Below are 26582 nucleotides of genomic sequence, written 5' to 3'. Positions count from 1 at the left end.
AATCATGTTAGGTTCATGGTTGTGTTAAAGGCAGATGATTACAGCTGCTGCGGTGTTGATGGACCACAATGCATTTCGACTGCAACGCTCTGATTTATGTGGATGTGTAAAGCCAGCTGAAACAGAGTCGGAAAAGGGAACAACTTCTTCAAAATAAGACAATTTTCTCAAAGTTACAAGATGGACTAAATTAAAACACATTGTATGTACATATGAGGTGCATTTATACAATGAGGAAAAATAAAGAAGCACTCAAATAACTCGAATGATATGAGAGCAGAATAAGAGGACCTTGTCGGTAATTTGTTGCCTGCACCTTTAGTAGCTTTTGCTCCATTGTCCACCACAAAAGTGTGCTGCACTTGACAGGACCGCAGGGCAGAGCGCAGTAAAATAATACTACGTCATTGTCAAGTCATTGTCAAATTATATTTAACTCTTATATATTATATTCACTCCTACTGATGCAGCAGAATCTAATACTCCTCCTTTTACTTTTCACTTCTACACGTTCTGCATTCTTTTCTAAATTATCGACAAAGCTACGCAGAGGTAAAGAACCACCCCTTTCATGACAATACGGGTCTACGGTAGTGTTTATTTTTCTTTTGTGGGAAATGTTTCTTGTCTGTTGCGGAATCCTCGTTTTATTGTGAAGGGCAGCAGCCGGATGTCTGATAGCCGTTGCTGTTGGCACAGCGAGGTTAGCATGCTACCCCCGTAATGATTTTTCCTGAGCTTCGCAGTACCGTAACACCCCGTGATGGCAGAGAGAAAGCCCTCCTCCGAGTTCCTTTAATATGCTCCCTGTTGGGGGGATAAAGGAACCACCGGACCAGTCTCAAAATGACCACCGGCTTCAGCTCCGGTTCCTGCCGATTCGCAGATTATTTTGTGATCTGCGGACTCGACACCGAGAGCGGGCTGGAACCCGACGAACTGTCCGGTAAGCACTTCAGCCATCGGGGTAAATGTCGGGCGGACGCCGTGGCAAACACGAAAGGACGCAAGGTGCTGTTGTAACAGAATGTCATCGGTAATATTTTGCATGTTCCGTGTCGTCCGGTCGCTGTGGTTTAATTTATTGGCGTACATTGGTGATATTTTGGTTTTATGTACATCCACCACCAAACACAGCGGCCTAAGGTTCAGCTCTTCTTCTTCTGTTCTTGCTCGATGTGAAGCGACGGGATTACGGGCTTGTTGTGTCGCTGCAGCGCACCGACGTACCATTTTTAAATCAAAAGGTTTTCGCTGAACTCCCTTATTCTGATATTGGTTTAAATGTTCCGATCGTGTGTGAACGTGAGTAACACTTCTCTCGCAGCGCATTCACACCGTGGTGTCGGTCGACGATGCTGCTACAATACTGATGTCGATATAATGCAATAATACTATAACGAGGAGGTCGTGTATCAAGGTAGCAGCACGCCCTTGGGGAACATGCACCATTCACTCTATGCCCTGCACACACACACACACACACACACACACACACACACACACACACACACACACACACACACACACCTCTATGCCCCCCATCGACCCCTACCATCCTCAGCATCCACCAGAGATCCACCCTATGCAGGCAACCATCCTCCTCATGCAACACGCGGAGAAGGCCCACCCTTCACAAACAAACGAATAAGAATCATTTCAACATCTAAGGATGCGCATCAATAGTACGATTTCCCTGCATGAGTTGAACACATGTCGGCATGTGAAGCTGTGGGATACAGTGGCAACAGTGCGTTTTCCCCCTCACACCATGTTCCTGTTCAGCTTGACTTTTTAAATGTAACTGCAGTTTTAGAATATTTTAGAATACACAGTAGCATCAGTCAGTGGAGAAGAGCAGTATACTAATACCTCACTATTAATACTGGTGTCTACCTGGTAACGGTCCCTTTTTGACATAAATTGGAACATTTTGTTTTCGAATGATTTATATAAATGTGATACTAGTTTGATTTAACTCGACACAAAAACATAAATATGCTATTTGTTAACAGTTTGTTATTTGTTGTCTGTCAAGAAGATTTACTTGATCATATATCAATATAAAAATAACAAATACTGAGTTAGATGATTGTATCAATCACTAACTATATTACTAATGGTAAAATGTTAAGTTCTGTGTTTAAGGATTGTTCTGACTCAGTTAACTGGGATTTTTGCGATGGAAGTCTACAGTGACGTTATGTCATTATCAAACAGTTGGCCTGCGCAGTCGGGAATACTTCCAAACTTTACCGTTGCTTAGTGTCGGAGGCTCTTGGAGGCAACACATGGGTTTACCATCTTGTGAGGAACTGAATCCAAGACGCAAACTACCATGCTGCAGTTATTAAGTTACAAGCTAATTCCAAACAAGAGCAAAGCCCCTCTGTGAAGATGTTTGTGTAGCCATGACAACTGACAGGAGGAACGTTCCATATCCACACATCTCCATCTCACTAGAGCAGGTCTTAACGAAGGCCTGGTCAACCATTGGGTTCTTGCAAAATAATGGTGAACTACTTCCTACTTTAAAGACTTCAGTTTTTCCCCTTAGATTTATGTTTAACTCAAATGTCACTAATAACTCTTGTGAATGAAGAAGGTCTGATTGTCTTGTATCTTTCTTTAATGGACGGATTGGTCTGTTGGAGTTTCCCTGGTTGTGTTACCAGCACAATGCGCTTTGTTCAGGGGGAAACATTTGGTTGTGATGAATACACTTTTCTTTGTCTCCTCTGGGAGATGTGACCAATCAAGGTGTTGTTGGAATTTCGATTTGTGTTTGCTAAGGAATCTTTTTTTAGGCTTGTCAATGGTGATTTGTGTAATTTAGGAGTTTATGTAAATATCTGGCAGCTCCAACATAATCCTCCCACCCAAAAAAGCCCCCTGGTAACTCGTATCCTCAGGGAGAACGCTACATGTTGAAGGGAACAAACATAACTCAAATGATGTACGTTGCATTTAAATTCAAGTGTTGCGTATTCCACATTAATCAGAGTAACAAAGGACTTTCTCTTACTTACGGTTGAGATGCTGCAGTCAGTGTAAAGGTGTTAGCTGTTGCTGGCCTTTAGACCACAGATTCATTATTACTGTTGTTTTTTTGTTTTTTTTACTAATGCTGGGGAAAACATTTTTGTGCAACTTCTGTTAAAATCTGACGATTAATAGAGAGTCTGTTTCATCCTGTTTCAGTGTGATTCACTGTGACTCAGCAGGTGGTGAGAGGCTTATTGCTGTGGTTAGATGAAAGTTCTGTCCATTTTTTTTACATGTTATGGATCGGATTCCCCCCACCTTCCTAATGGCCCAGATAGCATTGAACAAGGGATTTTCTCCCTCTGATTACGATCTGTGACAACGGTACTTTTACTGTCTCTGACTTGACAGAAACGCCGCTGTGGTCGAGCATCGCCGACGCTGTTCTACTTACTGCTGCTGTTTACTTTAGAAAGAGGTTCGAGCTTTGCCCCCGTCGACTTTCAGTTCAGGTCTTCGAGAGAGGAAGTGGTGTGGAAATTCCATTGTCACAGGATACGTATGGTTTGCGTCCGCTATACCCAGAACTATTGCAAATCTAATAACTCTTGCTTGTGTCTGTTGTCACAAGCAATCAAGTGTTTCATTGTGCATATTTCAATCTATGGTGTATGTGATGAAAAATGTATAAAAACTTGCCTTAGCTGTAATATAAACATTTAAATACATGTCATGTCATCTTAAAAAACAGACTCTAAGGATCTTAGCTCACACACTACTAATTACCGTAATTACTGAACAGATGACTGGACATTATTCAATAATTATTGACCTGCCATTATGATTGTAACATCTGATTTAACGTAAACCTGCTTTAAACATTGTTGAGGTACAAATGAGCTGAGCGGAATCAAACCCCAATCTTGTTTGTCCTTTTTAATATGATGCAATCGTTATTCATGTACAGTGAGAACACAAAGGAGGGACCCGAACCGTCTTCAATCACAGTGTTTGGTAGCACAGCGAGGGCCTGATTAGCATATGCATGACGCTGCAGCCTCGCAGGCGACACGTGAAACACAGGGAGCTCGGGGACATAAGTACACTCGCACACAGGCTCCACTTATTCAAATGCTAAATATCCTTTTGAATTTCCCAGGCGGCCTCTCTCCCCTGATCCTGCTCGGCAAACAAATGAGGATGAATGGCTCAACACGAACGCTGCCTTTTAAATGCATAATGTGAGCTTTCATATATTTAGTTTGTATATTTACCGGTCTGCAAAGGAACCCTCTCAGTGTTTTTTAAAAGGTCGGCTTAAAAAAAAAATGTATCGTGGACATTTGGAAAGATTCATTACACATTTCACAGTGATGCGAGGGAGCAGTGCCACTTGATCTTTACGAACTCTGAAGCTCAACAGGAATAGGCTGGCAGAAATGATCGGCTCAGAGGGCTGTAACTAATGATGTAATTTCAATGACCGTGATGGAAGCAAAGGATTTAAGTGTCAAATCAAAAGTTAACTTTCGGGTTGTACCGGCTTCTTCTCAAATACAATGGCTCTAAGGCTTATGGGTGTTATCATAATTAAACCTGTCCGCCATTCCAAAACAATGGAGACAACATCGATCTTACAGTGCTGTTGAAGTCGCACTCCTCCCTTCCTTTTGTCAGCTTGGGGTTCAGTGGAAGCTTCTTCTGCAATCAAGTTATTTCTCAGATTGTTTCTACAACCCAAGATGTGGAGAAGCTGGTGTTTGTGGCAGCTGGCCTGTAAGTGGGTACCCGCTCATTGAAACGAGGACCGGTCGTGAGGACACTTTTCAGTGATGTGCCAGCTCAGAAACCTCCTCCTCCCCCACTGTCACCAGTGCAAAAACAAATATAAAGCAACGAGAAAAAGTCCTTTTTATTGAAGTGGGAGCTCACACCGGGAGTGCAGTCGTGAAGCTGTGGGGGTGCGCGACCACGGGGTGGGGTCGCCGCGCTGCAGGTGGTCGCCGGCCTACCGGGGAGGAGGGGAAGGCGGCGAGGAGCCAATGTCTCCGTGGCGCTCCACTCCCACAGCTACCGGTTCCGCGCTGTCACGCCATCGCGCTATGGCTGGAACAACGGCAGATGGAGAAACACGTTTTGTGGGTTGCAGTGGATGTTTTGTCGGAGCTCATTTAGACGAGTGCCGTGCCGGGGTGAGGCAGCCGCCTGGTCATCTGAGCCAACTGCACCTGAGCGTGAAATGCAGTGAGGGATAATTTGAATTTCCTTTCCATCCCTCAGTGTCTCTAATCATAGGCGTAACCACGCATCCATTGGTGGGGGTCGTGTCCCCCCCTAAATTGAGAAAGTACCAATCTGTCCCCCCCAATATACAGCAGAAAATATGTAAAATATATATCTTCTCCTTTCCGTTTCTCGACTCATTAATGCGACTCCGCAGCGTGGTTCTCGCACACCGCTGTCAGGCATCTTTCTCTCCAACGTGAGCTCACTGAGCAACAAACTGGACCAACTTCAGCTGCTGGTGAGCAGAGACTTTCCTACACCCTCCGTTTTGTGCTTCATGGAGACCTGGCTCTGTGGATCGATACCGGACTCTGCGCTCCAGCTGGCGGGCTTCAAGCTGCTCAGAGCGAACCGCGACACGGAGCTCTCCGGCAAGACGAAGGGTGGAGGAATCTGCTTCTACTCCAACAGCAGCTGGTGCAACGACGTAACAGTGATCCTACACTGTTCTCCTGATCTGGAATCCTTCATCATTAACTGTAAACTCCTTTAGCCCCCCCGCCCCCGTGAGCTCGCTTCATTCATCCTGGTCAGTGTTTACATGCCGCTGGCGGGCAACATGCAGGAGGAACAGCGGACACTCGCCGACCAGATACGGCGTGTGGAGCGGACCAACCCGGACTCTTTGGTTTTTGTCCTCGGGGACTTTTAACAAAGGAAACCTCAGCCATGAACTTCCTAAGTACAAACAGTTTATTAAATGCCCGACCAGTGATGAGAACACACTGGATTACTGCTACACCACACCAGCCCAAAACTGGCTTATTATAGGGAAAAGTATTCATTTGGACCCCCCCCCAATGTCAAAACCATGGTTACGCCCATGTCTCTAATAAATACATATAAAGTACCCCCAAAATAGTTAAATCGTTCCCTGATTGTATATGATGATTTATTTGTCTCCTTGCCCCACACGTAACGCTCCCGGAGAGAAGTTGATAGTTGTTGTGGATCGGTGGAAAAGAAGATGAAAATATTGGTCTCCTCTTGTTTTCTCCGAGAGATGATCACAACAGTCGTCTTGAGCAACAAAAGAAAGCTATTTTCTTATCTTTTTGTACAAATTTAGGCTACTGTCTCCTAATATCGTGTGTTGGACAGGAATGTTCAGTCCTTGCTTCCTGAAATGTGGTGCAGTGATAATTACCTTGTGGTACTTCCATGTGGAGGTACGTGTGAGCTACGTGAACGTGGTGCCCAACCACGGGAGCTCGTCTTTGCACTCAACGGTCTTTATCCTCTTTGAACAAGATAGAAAAATGTTAATGCCTTAAATATGGTTATACTACGTTAATTCGGGAGCCTTCACAGTGCAGAAATTATGTCAAATTAATTCCAAGGAGCTTGATCATCTTTTCCTTATACCTGATAATCCTAATAATAGCCTGACATATCTTTGGTCTCCTGCCATAGTTTCTTCCCTTTTGGCAGTTTAGATAGGAAAATAACCAATAGATTAAACCATTTAATCCTTAAAAGTCTTACCGTAAGTCGTATTCTGGGTAAATGCATGCCAAGATTCAACATTTTGTCTTATTCAAAGAAATGAGATAATTAATGTAACCCATCAGAGAAGGGAGCTGAGGAAGATTTTTATCTATGTGCATGTGAGCATTAAATCAAATTCTAAGTGCAATTAAAAATAGATTTTCCTCACCCCTAACCGCCCACTGCGTAGGGCACATCCGCCTGAGAGCTGGTTGACATGCTGCTATTAGAGAAAAGTCGATGCCCTCTGTCCCACAGCTCACATTTGCTTTTGAATGTCTTTTTTTGTGCCTGCAGGACTGCTTCATTGGTGCTTGGCAAATGTCACGCACAGAGAGAGGAAGACAGAGAGACAAAAAAACATTGCCCGGTTGCATAAAGAGTGTTTTATTTATATAAAATGTTAGATAATCTAGCCCAGCTCCGGGCGGTCTGCAATACAAGGGCAGCCATTCACTCAGTCAACCTCATGACTAGTGATGAGATACACGTGTTTGAAACATTTGCCACACCTCGAGATTGTGTTTTTAAAAGGGCAAAAGGTTTTGTATATTTATATATGTATATCACTCTATGTATGTCTTAGTCCTGGGACTAAGGGTTTATTCCTTCAGAAGAAAAAAAAACCTATCACAAAGAAGGCTAAGAGCCAGTAAAAAAGTAATAATGTACTGCCTTGTATTGCATGCAAAACTCATGACTTTCCCTTCAACCTTACCTGTACTCCCTGTTTAGTGTTAACTTGCAAATGTTACTACTTGACTAATGTTGCAGCTAAGATGATGAACATGCTAAATGTTAGACAGCATGATTGCATTATCAGTGTGGGCATGTTAACCATGTTCAGCTCCAGGCCGCCTCACGGAGCTCATAGCATGGCTGTGGGCTCCCTGTGGTGAGGATCTAATCCACATCGGAGCAATGTGGATTCTGCATGATCTAGAAGAAGAGGAAACTCCAGCACACAGAAGCGCTGCATTGTGCCATCGTGACCCCACCAGCTGGTCTGTGTTAGCACACCCCACCTGACGGAGGCACGATAATGTCCCGTGTCAGCAGGCCGCTAGCTGTGGCAGGATGTGTATGCACGGACTGAGATGTGAATACCCAACCGTCGCAACCAGGCTTTTAATTGCATATCTTTTGTTTTATTTGTTGTGTAGCTTTATGCCAGTATATAGAGGCTACTAAATTCAGAGATGGGGCCAGAGGAAATTTGGCGGGGGCAGATGAAGGTAACCCTCCCACCACACACTCTCCTCCCCCTCTTAACCCGACCTCAGCTTCAACCCTTCAACCTTTAACTTGGCACACCCTGTTTTTTGTTTTTGTTCAGTAAATCGGTAATTCCTTTTTGGTTACTTTTAAAGCCTGAGTTTCGCAGTTACTTTCCTGCACAGGTGCGGGTAAATTCTTTTGCGCTCCTGTGATTTCTCTTGCCCCCTCCTCCCTCCTCCCTCCTCCCTGCTCCCTCCTCCTTCACACCCTTCAGCAGCAGCTGAACAATGAGCTGATGTTTGACGATCACTGCTTCTGTTTCTCTCACACACACACAAATCCAGCGCCGCCTGTGCTGGCATTGCTTGGCCGGTGTTTATGCTCCCCATATATTCCGAATGACTTTTCAGTACTGCCCTGGTGTGTGCATCACTTCTGCTTTATTCCGGGTTGAAATCAACACAGCCTGTGCTTTCTATGATTGATTATTTTGTGTTTCTTTGTATTGCCATTAAAGCTGTCAGCACGCATTAAGATCTATGAAGTAAAACATGTATTTTGGAGTAAAAGATGCTTCCCTATTGAATATTTTATTTTCTTTGCTCTAGAGCGAGGTGCGGATGACAGCTTTATATGGTGCAATACAGCATTCCTCTCAAGACAAAAATGCTGACTGGCTCTTTCTCTGGAGTTGCGCCTGGCACTTTTAACCTGCTTCTGTTCGATTGTTCTTCTGCTCCTCCGTCTCCATCAGGATTGTAACTGTATTTCTGCTTTTTTTTTAAATTTCTTTTTCTTTTTTGCTCTCTTTGTCTCTCTTCCTGTTTTGTTTCAATTTCAGGTGAGAATTTTGAGCAGAGTCCATTGCGGAGAACCTTCAAATCCAAAGTCCTAGCACATTATCCAGACAATGTTGAGTGGAATCCATTTGACCAGGATGCAGTTGGCATGGTATGACAGATACACAGATATATCAATACCCTAGTAAGAATAATTCTAAAAGAAATTCTGTTGTTACTGAAAATGTTTTCTTTAACATGGGGTTATTTTAAGGATCGACACCACTCTGACGTCAGAGAGTGGTGTCTACTGACTGAGAAAATAAGAAGAAAATATTCCCCAAAATGTTTTGCATTTGCCTTTTAAGTTAGACAATTAAATTGTGTAAAACAACCTGTCACTGTACACTGACGCCTTTTTCCTCTCTGTCCTGGCACACAGCTCTGCATGCCCAAGGGTCTGGCATTCAGGACGCAGGTTGATTCCCGGGAGCCTCAGTTCCACTCGTTCATCATCACCAGAGAGGACGGCTCCCGGACCTACGGCTTCGCCCTCACCTTCTTCGAGGAGGTGACTAGCAAGCAGATCTGCAGCGCCATGCAGACTCTTTACCACATGCACAACGCGGAGCAGTACGACATCTTGCACACTCCCACCTCCCCACCGGCACCGGAGCACCATCGGCACCAACACGCACCGCCGCGTCACGTGCTCCACGCCGCGCCGGCCATCTCCCGCCTGCAGCGCTTCAACTCGTACGACATCAGCCGCGACACGCTCTACGTGTCCAAGTGCATCTGCCTGATAACGCCCATGGCCTTCCCCCAGGCCTGCAGGAAGGTGCTGCAGCAGCTCCACCAGGCCGTGTCGTCCCCCCAGCCACCGCCCCTGCCGCTGGAGAGCTTCATCTACAACATCCTCTACGAGGTGCCCCTGCCGCCCTCGGGGCGGTCCCTCAAGTTCTCCGGCGTGTACGGGCCCGTGGTGTGCCAGAGGCCGAGCACGTCGGAGCTGCCGCTCTTTGACTTTGCCATCGGGGAAATGTTTCATCTGCTGGGGGTGGAGAACGTCCTCCAGCTGTTCACCTGTGCCCTGCTTGAGTTGCAGATACTGCTCTACTCGCAGCGTAAGTGGTCGCCCTGCTACTGTTGCTCTCAGTGTGTTCATGTAGCGGCCAGTAGAGTGCCGTCCCATCAGGGTGCATTGGGTATAAGGACAATGCATCTGGCTCACACAGCAGTGATGCTTGGAAAACAATTTCCTGGGCTACCATGACATTCTGTGTAGTTTTTGACACGGTCTGCTAACACTGTATAATATACAGTGTATATGCTTCTGATGAGCTGCAAGCGAGGAGATAATTGAGCGTTATCTGTAGCAGCTGCTTTTGGAGAAGTGAGAGGAGATGTGATCCTTTCAGTGGTGGCTGTCTCAAGAGATGCGTCAGCAGCTGAGAGACATATTAGTGTCATGACATGAGGCTAGTAATTGTCTGGGGACCTGGTGGTTACATGTAGCTTCCAGGCTTTCCTCCCTGTTAATACATTTTGGACCGATGCGAGGAGGCTTGAAATACTATTCGAGCAAAGATTTTGTTATATAAATACAGAATAGAAGAAGGGTTAAACCCCCCCCCCCCCCCCCCCCCCCTGCTACCTTAGAGTGGGAGGTGACAAAATATTGTTTAAGAAATGACAAAATACAAATGAAACTGTTACTTAATACACCATTGTCTTCAATGGCCAAAACAATACACTTGGCTGCTGTGGTCTTTATGCAACGTCCACGTCTGGCTCGATTTCACCTAAAATTCTGCTCCCTAACCCTGCTCTATGTCCAACTCAAGAAATGTTTGGGTTTAAAAAGTCTGTATCTTTATGATAAAGGAAGTGTTTGATAAGCGCAGCGGTGCTATTATCCAAGCAGTTACATAACCTGTTGAGTGTTTCCATTAAAGTGATGCAGTGCGGGGACCAGCCTGTGTAAATGTCGGCCCCCATCGCAGGCGGCCCAGTCTCCCTCACGTTTGAATGTGTGTCTGTATGTGTGATGTTCATCTTTTGAGGACATTTTTACTGATTGGCTGTGCAGGCCTTTTTTTGCTCATTCTTTGTGATTTATCCTTTAATCAGTTCCTGAATTTTGTAATATATATTTGATCAAATCCTAATGTCCTGAAATGCAGGCAGGTGATTCCTGTTTTTATTTATTCATTAGTTTGTGTGTGAGTGTGGAGAGAGAGAGAGAGAAACAAGGAAATCATTCAGGGATGCAGGGTCTGGTGAGGTGATTGGATCCATTACAATCGCAAGAGAAGGCAAATGGTTTACAAAACGCCAGGGGCCGGGGGTAGAGAAGCTCTTAAGGGGGGAAAAGCTGTGGTGTTGCTAGGCAACCCTGAGACTGGGAGGATGGCAATGATGCAGGATGATTATTATTGGTTGGAAGTGACATCATTCCCCTTTTTTCCCACATGAGGCTGATCACTGCAGAATGTGTGAAGGGTGTTGTGTAGAGTTTAGCCCTGGCAATCTTCCACTGGGAAGATACGACGACTTGTTTAAAAAAGGACTGCGTCTTTAAGCACACACAGAGAAGAGGGATGCTCTGCAAAAAAGCATTAATAACACATTCCTGGCATGAGGTGAATAAAAACGGACAGTATTTCTTCTGTGCTGTAAAAGCAAAGCTGTTGAAAGCTGTTCGGCTGCTTCTCCCTTCCTTCTCAAACAGGAATCACGTGACGTGTCAATCATTGCCATTAACATTACCATTTGTTGTTATTATTTCTGTTATTGTCTTTATGTGACTTGTGGGGTCCAGACGGACATCTTTCAGCCAGGCACAGACAATCAAACCATCCCTATTTAGCGACTAGCTACTTCATATTACCTTCTGGTATTTCATGGAAAAGCATTACCATATTGTGCCAACTTTAGGCAGATGGAACATTGTGATTCCAAAACACCCACAGCAATATATAATCAGTAACCACTCGGTGGCTTCTCCACACACTTGTGGGCAAAAGAACATTTTAATATTTATCAAATTTAGTAAGTAGCCTCCAGTATTGCCACTGAAATGAGTGTTCAAACAGACACACCACACATTAGGTGTAAAAAGCTGTTTGACTAAAATACGATCCGCAGAAGTTTCACTTCTGCGATTTAGGTGTATTTTTAACGGGGGCTTTTAGCACTCTGTATGTAAAACATAACGGTTCAAGCATCACCAAGCTACTATGGACATTTTTATACAATGTCCCTGGGTCGCATCTGTGTTCAGGAGCAGCAGCACATGACCCTCAGTAACCTTAGCTGAAGTGGATTCTTGTTACGGGAGTCTAGTCTAAGAGCAGATGGGTGATGTTAGTATTCTTATCCCCATCCTGGGAGAGGAAGCCTACTGAGAAAGGGGGGAGGAGGGGGGGAGAGTCTCTTCTCACAGACCAGCACATGTCCAAATGAAGGAATGGCATTCATTTTGGCTCCACAACAGGAGAAGCAGAGCTGCTTGTGTTTCTAGAAGTGTCAATGGGATAGAGCAGGAACGCAGACGAGAAATGCTGGAAACGTATTTGAATATACACCAACCCTGAGCATGAAGGTGTGTGATGTCATCACCGAGGATTTAGCATTAGCCACAGGGCCAGATCCCAGCTAGATCCTCCAGATCGGAGGAAAATGTGGTTTTCTGGAGATTGACTCCCTAAATTTGCACGGAGCTTGTTGCATATAAATATACTAGTAGGGTTGGGTGTTTCCCTTTGTCGTGTCATCTTAGTCCACTTTGCCTCCACACTGTGCTCTTTATACTCAATCCGGATTTAGACACAGAAACAATGAGTCATGAAGTGCTATGCATGGATGCAGCAGGTGATTTCTGTCACCCATTGAGAGCACAGGCACAACCAATGTGATCCTATGCAGATAACTGCACACTTTCTCCATGTGCCATGTGCTGTTTACTGGGTATCATGTACCAGGCAAAGGCAGCGTGGCCCACGACTTTTAGGGGAATAAATTGTGGAAAATCTGTATGTACTGCTGGCACACTTTACGTACATGGTTACAGTCTGTCCTTCACCAACGTTCCCTTTTGTCTCATGTGTGAATGAAACAGATTACCAGAGGCTGATGACGGTGGCAGAGAGCATCACCGCCTTAATGTTCCCCTATCAGTGGCAGCATGTGTACGTTCCCATTCTGCCCGCCTCCCTCCTGCACTTCCTGGACGCCCCCGTGCCGTATCTCATGGGCCTCCACTCTAACGGCCAGGATGACCGCACCAAGCTGGAGCTGCCGCAGGAGGTAAAACACACCACAGGGCCTTCGTTTGGTTCCTTCTAGTATCCTAGTATAGTACTTTTCTGCGGAATTAACTGTTGTAGGTTTAGTTTCTTATCTTATCCTATTACACAAACCTGCACACTTCATCTCAATTTGTTTTTATTTCTCAGAAGAAGCCGTTGAATAGATGGTATTCTGCATAAAAGGCCTTTTGTTGTTCTGCAGACACAAGCTGCGGTGGACAGTTTTCCTCAGACATTTAAGCACAGTCATCAGTTGTTTTTTTGCTTCACATTTCACACCGAGAGGTGCTCCAGAAGTGTGACCTGCTGTCAAACCTGTTGGATGAATTTGGAGGCTGCTTTCTGAAATCTGAAAGCGTGTAAAAATACTTGTTTGACTTGTTAGCATTAGCTCAGTAGGACTCACAGGCTCACTGGCACCAACAATGTTACTTTTACACCTTTATATTGTGCACTCGGCCTAATGTATCTGTTTTTTCATTCTTAATTGTTCCTTTCCGTGTCTTTTTCCAGGCTAACTTGTGTTTCGTGGACATTGACAACCACTTCATCGAACTGCCAGAGGAGTTGCCCCAGTTCCCCAACAAACTGGAGTTCATTCAGGAGATCTCCGAGGTACTCATGTCCTTTGGCTTGTCTCCAGAGGGAAGTATTCACTCTGGTGTGAGCCAGGCCAACTACCGCAGCTTCCGATCTGTGGACGTGGTCTCCGACAAGCGCAATGGCAACCTGGCCTCGCCCCTCAACTCCTACCTGCTGAGGGAGAATGAAACCATCGCCAGGCTGCAGGCTCTGGTCAAGAGGACGGGTGTCAGCCTGGAGAAGGTGAGACAGGATGTCGTGTTGCTGATTAAAAGTGGGCCGCACTATAATATAATATGACCTGGTTGTCTTCAAAATCTTCAAAACATGTTTTTTTTAATAGTTAGTTAAATAGTTAATCAGTGTAAAATCAGCCATATGTAGTTTTCAAATGTTCCTATATTCAGGAGCTCCATTGCAAATGGAAATACATTTTCTGCTGGAATTTATTCCCTCCCATTAAATCTTGCCATCTGATGAATTATGTAGCAGTGACATGATAATTAATTTTGCTACATTAACTGAAAAGAAAGAAAAGTTTACTGCATCGTGAGGTTTATTACAGCAGTGACCAAAAGGCGAGCCCCTTTGTGCCGCGCTGTCGACTGATATGTTTTTCATAAATTACTTTGTATTCAAAAACAAAAAAGACAGAAATATTATGGTGTTTTAGTGAATGGACGTAGATACTCGTCACAATTGAGAAATGATGGCGTTAATATGTATACTGACGTATTTTATATTATAGCATTGAGATTGTTAAGTCGCCGCCCTCCCATCAGTGCTGTAAGTATTATGTTAATAGAAAAGGTAGCGAACACAGGGAAGTCTGGAATTATTTTTGCTCTTCGTCTAAAAGCAGCTAATCAGCTTACGCAGTAGTGACCGGCATTGCTTTCTCTGAACGGAATTAGCTCATCGTGCGTGAGCTGTTTCCATCCCCAGCCATGAGGTCAGACCTCCCTACAAGTAATCTTATCTGAACTCATTGCTGAATTAAAGGGAACAAAGCAGTGACTGAATAGCTTCTTGGATTTTGTTTCACAGTTACACACAGTGGTACTGCTCTTTGTTATTGTAGCCCCCCCCCCCCTCACCCCACCCCCCCCACTACTGGCATCTGTCCAGCTGACCCACTGACGTGCTAAAAAGAAGTCCGTTTGCTTTGGGCCCCGAATCAAAACAGAGGACTTCCTTTCCCATAACCCTGCTGCCTCATCTGCAGCTTCGGATAACATGAAAAAAAGGTGATGTCTTTCTCACACGCTTCGTCTTGCTTGTGATCCTTTCATTCATCAGGTGGAGGTGAGAGAGGATGCCAGCAGCAACAAGGACTTGCGGGTTCAGTGTGACGAAGAAGAGCTGAAGATGCACCAGATCAACATCCATCTGCGCGAGGTCTTCGCCAACCGATTCACGCAGATGTTTGCAGACTACGAGGTGTTTGTGATCCAGCCGAGCCAGGACAAAGAGTCCTGGTTCACCAATCGAGACCAGATGCAGAACTTTGACAAGGTAAAAAGGCTTTATGCCGTTTCGTAATAACCTAGTGTAGTGAAGGGTGTTTTTCACGGTTTCTTACATTGAGTTCCACTCTTTTTTTCTGCCCAGGCCTCCTTCCTGTCTGACCAGCCGGAGCCCTACCTGCCCTTCCTGTCCCGCTTCTTGGAGACGCAGATGTTTGCCTCCTTCATCGACAGTAAGATCCTCTGTCACGATGACGAGGAGAAGGAGCACACGCTGAGGGTGTTTGACTACCGCGTGGACAAGATTCGCATGCTGAACGTCCGCACGCCCACTCTGCGCACCTCAATGTACCAGAAATGCACCAACATCGAAGAAGCAGGTAAAGGAGATCAGGTCTGCGGATTACAGAGAAATAAGGATTGAAAGCCTCAACACTTCTCATTGTTTTTCACCAATAAAGCCGCGGGTCCTAATTTGAAAATGAATAGATTCACCGTAGTATAATAACATTAGAAATAAGGAGCCCCTGTAATGTTTGATTACCAACCTGTGTAAAACCAAAACTGTTCCAGTATAATGCTTTCTCTTTGTAATTTGAAGGTCATTTGAATGTGTGAACCCGTGACAGGTGATTTGCTCTATTTGGTAAACTGACGGGTAATAACCGACTTGTTTGGAGGCATCTTGATTACATCGAGGAATGCAAAATGAGTTTCTGTCGCTCCTGGACTTCATGCCTTTGTGCTCAGGAATGACGTGACTCACCATCGTAATATTTGCTCTTGTTGGCTCTCACGTCTCCGGGAGGCAGGTCTCTGATTGTCTAACGTTTGGTTCACTGGGAGAGGATTGATGGACGACTTTCTTTCGACTTGACGGCATAGAATCGTTTGACTTAAAATTCAGAAACCACTTTAACACTTTATACACTAAAAGTATTTTGATTACGTATCACTCCAAATTTATAAACCCTCTATTCGATCCTTAATACACTTCAGACATGTCGGTCTTTAAAAAGCTTGGAGAACATCATGTTAGATGTAAGATCTATAAATATTACATAGACACTGTGAAATTGTGGGTTACGTACATTAAGGTGATGTGTATTTCATCTTGTGCGCATGTTTTATACATTGTTTGGTTCATACAAATAGTTTCTGTTGTTCTTCTCTAAACTCATGGGTGCTTTTGTTAACACGGCTCATGTGTGGGTGGGTTGACATCAGAAAATCACTGTCTGAAGCTGAATACATGAGTGTCTGTAAAGAAAAGGACTTGTTCTTCTTTGGCTTCTGTGGGTGTTTGGGAGGAAATGTATTTTTCTTTTTCAATTGGTTCTTTTTCTCCTGTTGTCAGTCGTTTGCTAAATGGAAATTTTAAATGATTCATCATAATTGTACTTCTTTCTTCACACAATTAGCTGTAGAAAATATGCTTATCTTATTTGAATGATTGTTAAGAAGATGAAAAGAATAATTACATAGTTTCTGACTATGGGACGTTTTGGTTTCCTGAAAATTGTCCTTAAATGTGTCCCTCATCAATCCCAAATAATTTATTGTTTGATTAGATGCCGGAAAAACATGCAGAATTAATTACCAGATGATCTCATTTTCGGATTTCAAGACATGATGGTGTCCTAAGGACTCACTTGCTGCTTGAAAATGACAGCCCTTCAATTTGGGTACATCAACAAGGTGATTATGATGCATCCAGTAATCACACACCTCCTCTGCAGAGAGAGCCATTGAGATGAGAGTTATGAAGATTGACCACACCGCGCTGCACCCACACCTGCTGGACATGAAGATCGGTCAGGGACGCTACGAGCAGGGCTTCTTCCCCCGGCTTCAGTCCGATGTGCTCTCCACTGGGCCCACCAGCAACAAGTGAGGATTTCAAACTTACAAAAAAGGATATTTCTTTAACGTGAACTGCATTGAATCCGAGCTCGACGGCTCTTTTGTGTTACAGATGGACCAAGAGGAGTGCTCCCGCCCAGTGGAGGAGGAGGGATCGACAGAAGCAGCACGCGGAGCACCTTTATCTAGACAACGACCAGAGGGAGGTGAGGGGGTCCCCGCCGCGTCTCCTTTACTCCGCTCATATTCATACGGATTAACTGCCTGTCTTTGTTCATTTTGCATGACCCGTTGGCTTTGTTTTGACTTCTCACCATATCGTCTGCTCTCCCACCCCCCCCTTCTCACACTTCTGTTCACCTTCTCTTTTCTCTGCCTCTCTGGCACTCACGTTCACATTACTCTCAGCATGTAGAGTGTTTGTTTCCGGAGCGGCAGCTCCTGCTGTTTCTTGACTACTACTGGCTCTCACAGTCCTTCAAGCCCTGTCTAAAGTCGGTGACAGTGGATGTGGTATGTGTTGGTTGTTTGTGAGGCCCTTAGCTTTCACACTGGGGCCAAACAAACCTGTCCACCCATGTGATCATTACCTCCCTCTGTCTCCTTTACCACCACCAGCTGAGCTACATCTGTAGATCCATGTTACTAAACAATCATGGCTAACTAAATAAGAGAGTACAATATGTTTTAGACATTTGTTTCTGGACTATTTGCATGTTTTATTTCAGACCTTTGTTGTAATCAACTGGATTCCATATGTAGACTTGATTGTAGTAATCCTGGCTCCTCTGTAGTAACCGTCCCTAGTGCTGTGAGTCCACCTGTAAGCTAAGTTGATTTCTGTGTATCTCGTTTCCTTTTGTGGTTAGCTTACTAATCTCTCTCTGTCTTTTACCAGAAGTACATCCAGGAAGCCAGGAACCTTGGCACAACCATCAGACAGCCCAAGTTGTCAAACCTGTCACCTTCCGTCATCGCTCAGACCAACTGGAAATTTGTTGAAGGACTGCTGAAGGAGTGCAGGAACAAGGTTTGTGTATGGCTGAGTGTGTTGTGGTTAGTGATATAGTTGGCTCTTTATGCTGTGGCATTTGCTGCATTATTTCAGGTGAAAAAAGGTTCATCACATTATACACGTTCAAGATTTGTTACACAAAACAATTCAGAATGACCAAGGCAGTGCGATGAAGTTAGCAGATAATTTCATCGTTTTATAATTTCTGTATTTAACAACAGAAAGCAGAACATGATTTCTTCACAAAAGAGAACAGAAGGATTAACTTGAGCTATGTTCCTACTGCACGCAAAATACATATCAGAATTATTTTGAAGTTGGCACATAAAAATCCAATTTTATGAGGTAGATATTGTTGTCAGCAGAACTTCATGTAACACCAGTGCGTGTGTCTCTCCCTGCAGACCAAGCGTATGCTGGTAGAGAAGATGGGTCGGGAGGCCGTGGAGTTGGGCCACGGAGAGGTCAGCATCACCGGTGTTGAAGAGAACACTCTTATTGCGAGCCTCTGTGACCTCCTGGAGAGGATCTGGAGCCACGGGCTGCAGGTCAAACAGGTACAACAAGAACACCAACGGCCCATTTCTCATTATTGATCCTCCACAGCTGGGGGACAGACAGCGGTTTCTCTGTGCAAGTAATGATGCTAATGAATCGTTTTAGGGTAAATCTGCCTTGTGGTCCCACCTGCTGCATTATCAGGAGGGCAAAGAGAAGAAAAATGCAACTCCAGGTTGTTTGGGACCTCCAGGTAAAGGCTGAAATCCCCTAACAAACAAAATGAATTAATAGATAAGTGAATGCTATTAAACACCCTTTTTCTTTTTACACACCAGGTTTCATTCATGACACAGAAAGACGCAAATCTGATGGTGGTGGATCAGCAATGCCGCCTCTTAAAGTCTCCCTGATACAGGACATGAGGTGAGGAGGACTACCGGTTATTTGGATATTCACTAATGAGTTATTCAATAAATGATGAAACCAGGCGAGACTCCATCGGCCTCAGACTGCCCCCTAGTGGTTAACTGTCAAAGAAGAACCTCATGGACTTTTCTATGTTGCAGTGATAGTGGAGTCTATGCATAGGATTTTAGGGAGGTCAGATTAATCACAATTTCAGTTATCCCAATGAAATAAAGTATAAAACCAGTTGTTTTAAACTCTTTTTATTAAGGGTTGGATTTAGTTATTCGACACAAACAGACGAGGCAATTCCACACCAGGCCCTTTTTTAGTTTTTATGAGTTGGTAGCCAGTGAGAGAAGAAAAGAGAGAGAGGATGACTTGCAGTGAGCGGTCCCCAGCCGCACATCACCAATTACACCAATCCACCAGCGCAGACCCCAATGCCAACATGGTGCCCCAGTTTCCTCCCAACTGTCTGCTCTACTGTATTTCATATTCATCAAACAGCCTTTCACTACCCAGAGCGCTCCAGCGGCTCACCTGCATGCTTATACACCTGTGCGTGTTTGCGTGTGTGTTGTCACGTTATCTATCATACCCGGTTTCGAGGAGTCTGGGCGTGTGAGGCTGGGAGGAGGCGCAGACTGAGTCTGTGTAACAGCACGTTACTTCCAGCCTAATTACCAGACCCCCACCAGACTGACTGAGAAATAGAGGAGGGGTCGGCTCAGGGCACAAACCTTCCTGTCTACTCAGTAAAGATGGACCCTCCTCCTCCATCGTAAACACACACTGTCACAGTGTGGCTTACCACAACGAGTTTAAATAATTCATCATATTGTCAACATTGTCTTTGGTGGCAATGCAATTTGTGCAACTGAAAATAATGAGTTAATGTTTATGTTGCTCAGATAGTCGTGTTCAACGGGTCTGACGCCCTCTCACCTGCTTTGCACCGTGCTTTCTAGGTAGAACCTAATAATAACAATAATTATAGTAGGTGTTTTCCTCTGTTGCCATGGAGATGACGAGCAGAGGGCAAACTGGGTTACTCATGTGAGGGTGGAGACTGAGGGGGATGGACGGTAGAGGAGGAGACATGCAGGGCTCTTAGCACAGGTGGAGTGGAAGGGAATGTGTCTGGACATCAGAGGCTCGACTGGGACAACGTCTGTGGCATAAATGCCTCTCCGGAGGCACATTGAGCCGATTCTCTCACCAAGGATACATTGTGCATCCACAGTTTAGGAATAACATTTGTTGTGCCAAAATTATTTATCAATTTATTGGTTAATTATTTGTCATTTATCAATCAAAAGTAAAGCTGCAAAAGTGGTTGCAGCTTTTCAAACGTGAGCATTTATAGATTTTCTCTGTTATAGCAATTTGACTTGACCAAATGTATTTGTTATTTGGCTTTTTATTTTAGGATTGTTTGAACAAAGCAAGTAATATCATTAATAGGCTTTTCATCAATCGAATGAATTTTCTTTAAAATGGGACCAATAAACATTTGCCTGTCATCAGTTTAGACCACAGAACTGTGTATTATAATATATATTATAATATGTACCATGGTGGCAACACTAAGATACACAATGAAAGAACAACCTCAATACAAATACTTGTTTTAATGTACTTTTAAATTAGATTAAATTATGTTTAAATTAGCGTTGCTCTTTATTTGTTAGACCTAAACCATAAAACTGCATAATTATGTGCATCAATTACAATATATCTTATTTGGTTAAATTCAGCATTTTATGATCTTCATTGTCTCCAATCAATGACCACACCAGACCCTTTTTTTATTAAAGACATTTATTGGCTCATTGTTTTGATTATTAATGTATTACGGTAAAACCGTTAGGACGGATACAAGATGCATCCTTGTGTCATTTTCACATAAGAAAAAGTGATCTTTGCTTTGTTTAAGTATTTATATATTCTCCTTTTTTTGTCCAACTTCTTGATCCGTTGTTTTCTTCGCAGACACATTCAGAACATCAGTGAGATAAAGACCGATGTGGGCAAAGCCAGAGCCTGGGTTCGCCTCTCTATGGAGAAGAAGCTGCTCTCCAGACACCTGAAGCAGCTGCTGTCAGATCACGAGCTGACAAAGTGAGCAAAACCAACTCTGCTGTCAGTTCAGGTTGAACTATCAGTAGTCACTACCAGTCTTAATATTAAACATTTTTAAGATCCCATATATCTTTTCCCACCTCTAATATGTTGTTATCCGAAACCTTCTTTTTCGGTTTGTGGAGTAATGTCTATCTCGTATGAAATGAAGATGACGTGTGATCTACCTATTTATAATAGATTAACTCTTTTGAAACTGCAAATCAAATCCCACTGTATTCCACCGCCAGCATGAATATTTCACAGCTTTCTTCATAATTGATATCTGACTGGTGAACTGGGTCAGGGGGGATTCTGTCTGACCTTAAATGTCCCCTCAGTTCTACTTTATAACAAAGAGAAATCACTTTTTCTATCATAATGGTGATGATGTTACGGAATGTTTTTCTGTGGGGAAAGCTTTTCTTAAGGTTTTATTATAAATCCTGTTATTTTGTTCCCAAGTACTAATATGTATTTTACTTTTATCAAAAATCGTCCCTTTTAGAAAACTGTACAAGCGATACGCCTTCCTCCGCTGTGATGATGAGAAGGAGCAGTTTCTCTACCACCTCCTGTCCTTTAATGCCGTGGACTACTTCTGTTTCACCAACGTCTTTACGACCATCAGTGAGTGCTGTTTTCATGCCAAACAACCCGACAAAGCTGTCAATAAACTAAAAGATTTTCTGATAACATTTTGCTCCTTTCCGTCTCCCAGTGATCCCCTATCACGTAGTGGTGGTGTCCAGTAAGAAGCTGGGTGGCTCCATGTTCACAGCCAACCCTTGGGTGTGTGTTTCTGGGGAGCTGGCAGAGACCGGAGTCCTGCAGGTCCCCAGAAATACTCTGGAGATCACATTCGAGGTTTGTGATATTTTGTGATAACTTATTTTATTATAACAGTTCACCTTGACTACTGTTACTTCCAAAGAAACACCGTTGTGTTGCTTCTATGAAATCAAACTAACCCGGAGACGTCAGTGGTGAACAAATCAGCCTGATTGTTAATGAGAGTTTTAGACTCAAAATGTCAGTAGAATTTTCTCAAGACGTTTCTGCACGCATTAGAGACTGTCCTTTTTAATCCCTTTTCCTGTCGAAAAACAAACACAAAACAGTCAGCATGCGACCAAGTTGGGATCTACCGGAAAAGCCTTTATGAATATGAGCTCCATTGTGTTTGCGAATCAGATTTGTTGTTTGGGTGTTTGATGTCCTCTCTCTCTCTCTCTCTCTGTTTGTCTTAGTGCCAGAACTTGGGAAAGCTCACCACGGTGCAGATGGGTCACGATAACACGGGGCTCTACGCAAAGTGGCTGGTGGAGTGCGTCGTGGTCCGTAACGAGATCACGGGCCACACTTACAAGTAAGCGTGTCTGTGTGTGACATCGCTCTGACCGCACCGCTCTCCATAACCATAATAATAATAATAATACGAAATGTGTGCGCGCAGGTTTCCGTGTGGCCGGTGGCTGGGGAAGGGCGTGGACGACGGCAGTCTGGAGAGGATCCTGGTGGGAGAGCTGATGACCCCCAGCACAGAGAATGATGAAAGGATGTGCCGCACCCCCCCGATGCAGCAGTCACCTGGGATGATGAGGAGGTTTGTTACCATCTCACCAAACAGCAAACCAAGTAAGTTACTCGACTTCACAACAATAAAGCCACTTACCAACTACTAATAATTGTGGTGTTTTTGGTATACTAGCTAAGGATTAGGATGTGTATCTCATTTGAGGTTCAACTTGATTTTAGAAGCACAGGACAACAGTGTATCTACTTTATTCTTTTTGAATTCTTGTTCTAAATACACTTAAATCTCACTGTGTCTGTGTTTTCTCTTTTGTTCCCTTCTCATCCAGAGTTAAACACAGGTCAGATCCAGGAGGGAGTGGGAGAGGCCATCAATGGGATCGTGAAGCACTTCCACAAGCCAGAGAAGGAGGTGAGAGACGGCAGTCTAGACAGGCCCCAACATGCGGTTCTATTATTTATCACAAATGAGGAAAAGCAGCGTTCTGCTCTGCCGGCGCTCAAGCTCCTCAGCAACCGAGGGCTCTGTGGTGTATTTCACTTTGTCAGAGCAGAAGTTGTAGAAGCAGGCTGACTGTTACTGGCCCCACTTCACCTACTTCCAAGGTAGATGGAGAGGGGATTAAAGAGCATATTTACCGTTTCAGTTTGTGGCCTCATCAGGGTCATCATCATAAAACATATTACAGACAACATTTAGTTGGCTTAAATATTTAGTATACTTCTACTTCTCGTTCTAGATTCTGTTTTATGTCATAAAGACAGTAATATAAAGTACCAACATTGATAGGTATTATTATTAAGGCACACGAGGTGCTTTACGTCATTCATTGCATAGGCGACGCACAAAGGATTTTTACTGGGAAATTCCCTACACACTTTCCTCCCCCTCCTTACAGTACTGACAGAACAATGGAGGGAGTCTGCAATTAACTTGTTTAACTTGTCCTTTTTAATGCATATTACTGGATCTGATAAGCTGTTACCTGTATTTTTACATTTTATTTACAGTTTTTGTGAGAAAACTATTTTATAATCTGTTATAACTGCATACCTTTCCTTGTTTTTGCTCTCCATAGAGAGGAAGTCTGACCCTTCTGCTTTGTGGGGAGTACGGCCTCGTCTGGGCTCTGGAACAGGTTTTCCTGCATGGTTTCAAATCCCCGCGACTCTTTAAGAATGTCTTCATCTGGGACTTCTTGGGTAAAAACCTAATATCATTACTCCTGTGTATTACTTGAGCACTAAAACCTTAATTGAGTATTCCATCAAAAATCTAAATGTAAAAACTCAATAAGACCGTCATATTTAATTCATTGTTATGATTTATTTATCTCTTTGCTCTAACAGAAAAGTCCCAAGTATATTTTGAAAGTGCAGAGCAGCGGGAGGAGACTCCAGATGAAAACTGGCAAACCAGAGTGCGCCACTTCTGCCGCTTCACGCGCGCCATCAACAACACGTCCAGAAACATTGGCAAGGACGGGAAGTTCCAGATGCTCGTCTGTTTGGGGGCAAGGTAGACCGGCAGCAGCCATCAGCCTCCCAATGACACGCCTTTGGATTCCATTCATATTTTGGACATTTGATAATTGCGTTTCAGTCTTGAGAGAGAAGTCACTACAAATTGTGTAGTGCTTTATAGACACTGTTGTGGCTGCTGTGCTCAGTATCTGACCTTCATGCGGACATGGAAAGAGTTTAAAGTGAAACTCAAGTCTCAGATGTTCTTTTCTGCTGTAGAGTGGATGTTTCTGTGTAGTGACTACGTAGCAATGCAATGTTTTTATTCTTTTTCTAGAAAATGTTTATCCATCAATTTCCATAATAGATTAATTGTTTGTGATTTATCAAGAAAACAAGACTTTGCCGCTTTTCTCTGCTATACACATTTAGACTGCTGGTTGGCCAAAACAAACGGTTCATTTATTTAGGGGTAGCGCTGTTATTCTTATGCTAAATGAGCTTCGGCGGCGAATATGCAGCCTCAGTGGGATGTTTGTTACAAGTTCTTATTTGAGCCCCGGACAGGCTCAGATTGTTATTAATAGTGTGTGACAACCGCACCCCAACAAAAACAGGGCTGGACTCTTTTTATAATGTCAAATAACAATCCAGCACTTTCAGTAGTGGGATTGCAGCGTATGAACCGTTGCTGTATACCAGGCTCTCGTTCAGCACTTTGGCCAATTCCATAAATCATTGTCCCTATTAGCCGATAAGACTAAACACCCAACAACAAAAAGGTCCATGTTGAATTTACATGGAAGATGCACTTTTAGCACTTGTTATGACTTGTTATGACTTACGACGCGTGTCTTCTTCTTCTCTCAGAGACCATTTGCTGCATCACTGGGTCGCTCTGCTCGCAGACTGTCCAATCACCAATCAGATGTATGAAGAAATCGCACTGATGAAGGACCGCTCTTTGGTGAACTCTCTAATAAGAGTGCTACAGACTCTGCAGGAGTTCAACATCACCCTGGAGGCTTCGCTTGTAAAAGGTGTTGGTATCTAAAAACAAACCAACTTCCCACCAGTTGTATCTGACGGTTTCTCACAGTTGGGACCACTAAAAAGAATAATGTTACCTTTTATATGGAGGAAAAGACTTGAACAAAGGACATTTTCTGGCTTATTTTAAAGCTACTGTTACATTTGCCATATATTAAGTGCGATGAGCCTTTCAAAATATGTTGTTATTTTTATCCTCAATGATGATGCCATTAGATGTTAAAAATATGTTTTCTATTATGAACCATGATTTTCACATTATTGACCATGACTTACTTGTGCTATAATGTTTTATTAAAAGCTAAATATTTTCATTTTTTCTTGTGAAAGGCTGACAGTGGCTATATTTAAGGAAAAGCGAGGATCAAAACTGTTCAAATATTTTCAGAGAAAAACAGTATTATTTTGTTAAATGAGTCAAGTTGCTTGCTCTGTTGTCAACTCGGATTCCAATGTCACTATACAGAGCTTGAAGCAAATTATGTAGAAGTATGCTTTATAAGTATGTGTATGACGGGGGCGGGTTGGGTTCAGAGGATGATTTATATACATCAACATTAAACGGCTGTCACATTTGAGGGTCTCCCTGAGAAATGTACTGCTGTGCAGATCTTTTAAATGGAATGCCCTAAGTATCTGGCCCTTTTTGCACGTTAATAAGACCGATCTGAGGCTTCACTCTTTGTTCAGTGATGGACGGTATATTGATTTGGATAAAGGAAAATACCCCACGTCTTTGGCTTGTGTTCCAGCTTTCTGAGCAACGTGAGTCACAAAGAAAGCCTTTGTGTAAATACCTCCAACTGGTCCTCTCCCATATCCTAAATCCCAGCCTTTACACTACAGCCTCCTTCTCTGATTAAAACAGTGTGATGAAATGTGTTGACTCCTCGTGATAAAGGACGATCTCCTGCTTCCCATGTGAGGAGCAAAAAGGACTGCCCTTTCCTGCTCCTGATTTTGCGATCATGGTTTCTTGCTATGCAATATCCACAACAGAAAATTCAACCCCTTACAAACATATGGTGTGTCTCGAGGTGTTACCGGGCCCTACTCTGTTATCTATTTTGAACGTTATTGTGCAGAACATGAGATTTAATATGTGAAGGCATTCTTTTCTGTGCCAACAACGTCTGGAATGACTGTGTTGTACTTGTCTGTGTACGACCCACACATGAGCATCTTGGGAGATATATATATTTTTGTTTTCCAATACTGTTGTACATTTATTAACATAGCTGTGTAATGTAGTGTTTACTAAGTGAGCAGCAGTGTACAGTGTAAAAATATAAAAAGAATAAAGCATATGTAACGCATTAAAGTACATTTAATTGAATTAGTTTTACATTATCCCATGAATAAGATCTGCTGTATGTGCCTCAGTTGAAAATGTGGTTTACAAATTCACTTAAATTTCAATATTTGTTTTTTTCGTTTTAATATACAGTTAACCATGAGACGGTCGGTCAAACAAATTAAGCAATTTAAACATGGAAATTTGGATGAT

The 26582-nt window shown here is 43.5% G+C and overlaps 1 protein-coding gene across 4 annotated transcripts; it reads left to right on the top strand.

The window, feature by feature from the left end:
* Positions 1 to 718: 718 nt before the first annotated feature.
* dennd5a (DENN/MADD domain containing 5A) lies at positions 719 to 26169 on the top strand. Of its 4 annotated transcripts, XM_037485792.2 has the most exons (24): positions 719 to 946; positions 7923 to 7994; positions 8819 to 8928; positions 9199 to 9883; positions 12880 to 13067; positions 13583 to 13894; positions 14951 to 15166; positions 15263 to 15497; positions 16857 to 17007; positions 17093 to 17186; positions 17389 to 17493; positions 17879 to 18010; positions 18400 to 18552; positions 18659 to 18746; positions 18832 to 18919; positions 20897 to 21025; positions 21534 to 21655; positions 21747 to 21892; positions 22276 to 22394; positions 22482 to 22663; positions 22891 to 22973; positions 23641 to 23764; positions 23912 to 24080; positions 24896 to 26169. In XM_037485792.2, the coding sequence occupies exons 1-24, from the start codon at positions 847 to 849 to the stop codon at positions 25077 to 25079; spliced, it is 3987 nt and encodes a 1328-aa protein (XP_037341689.2). In that variant the 5' UTR covers positions 719 to 846; the 3' UTR covers positions 25080 to 26169. The 4 variants fall into 4 exon arrangements, with proteins under 4 accessions (XP_037341689.2, XP_037341716.2, XP_037341707.2 ...); XM_037485819.2 differs by lacking the exon at positions 17389 to 17493 and having other exon boundaries at positions 17882 to 18010; XM_037485810.2 differs by lacking the exon at positions 17389 to 17493.
* The last annotated feature ends 413 nt before the right edge of the window (positions 26170 to 26582 follow it).

The sequence above is a fragment of the Pungitius pungitius genome, chromosome 4 (assembly GCF_949316345.1).
Source record: "Pungitius pungitius chromosome 4, fPunPun2.1, whole genome shotgun sequence".
Taxonomy (NCBI): domain Eukaryota; kingdom Metazoa; phylum Chordata; class Actinopteri; order Perciformes; family Gasterosteidae; genus Pungitius; species Pungitius pungitius.
The sequence above is the reverse complement of the archived record's forward strand: the minus strand, read 5'-3'. Positions and strand labels throughout refer to the sequence as shown.

Bases quoted from the DNA above. Each gene is read 5' to 3' on its own strand.
- dennd5a (XM_037485792.2), top strand. From the start codon at position 847: ATGACCACCGGCTTCAGCTCCGGTTCCTGCCGATTCGCAGATTATTTT. The intron at 15,167-15,262 runs GTAAAAAGGCTT...TTTTCTGCCCAG, and splicing joins AGATGCAGAACTTTGACAAG to GCCTCCTTCCTGTCTGACCA. The intron at 22,395-22,481 runs GTAAGCGTGTCT...GTGTGCGCGCAG, and splicing joins ATCACGGGCCACACTTACAA to GTTTCCGTGTGGCCGGTGGC.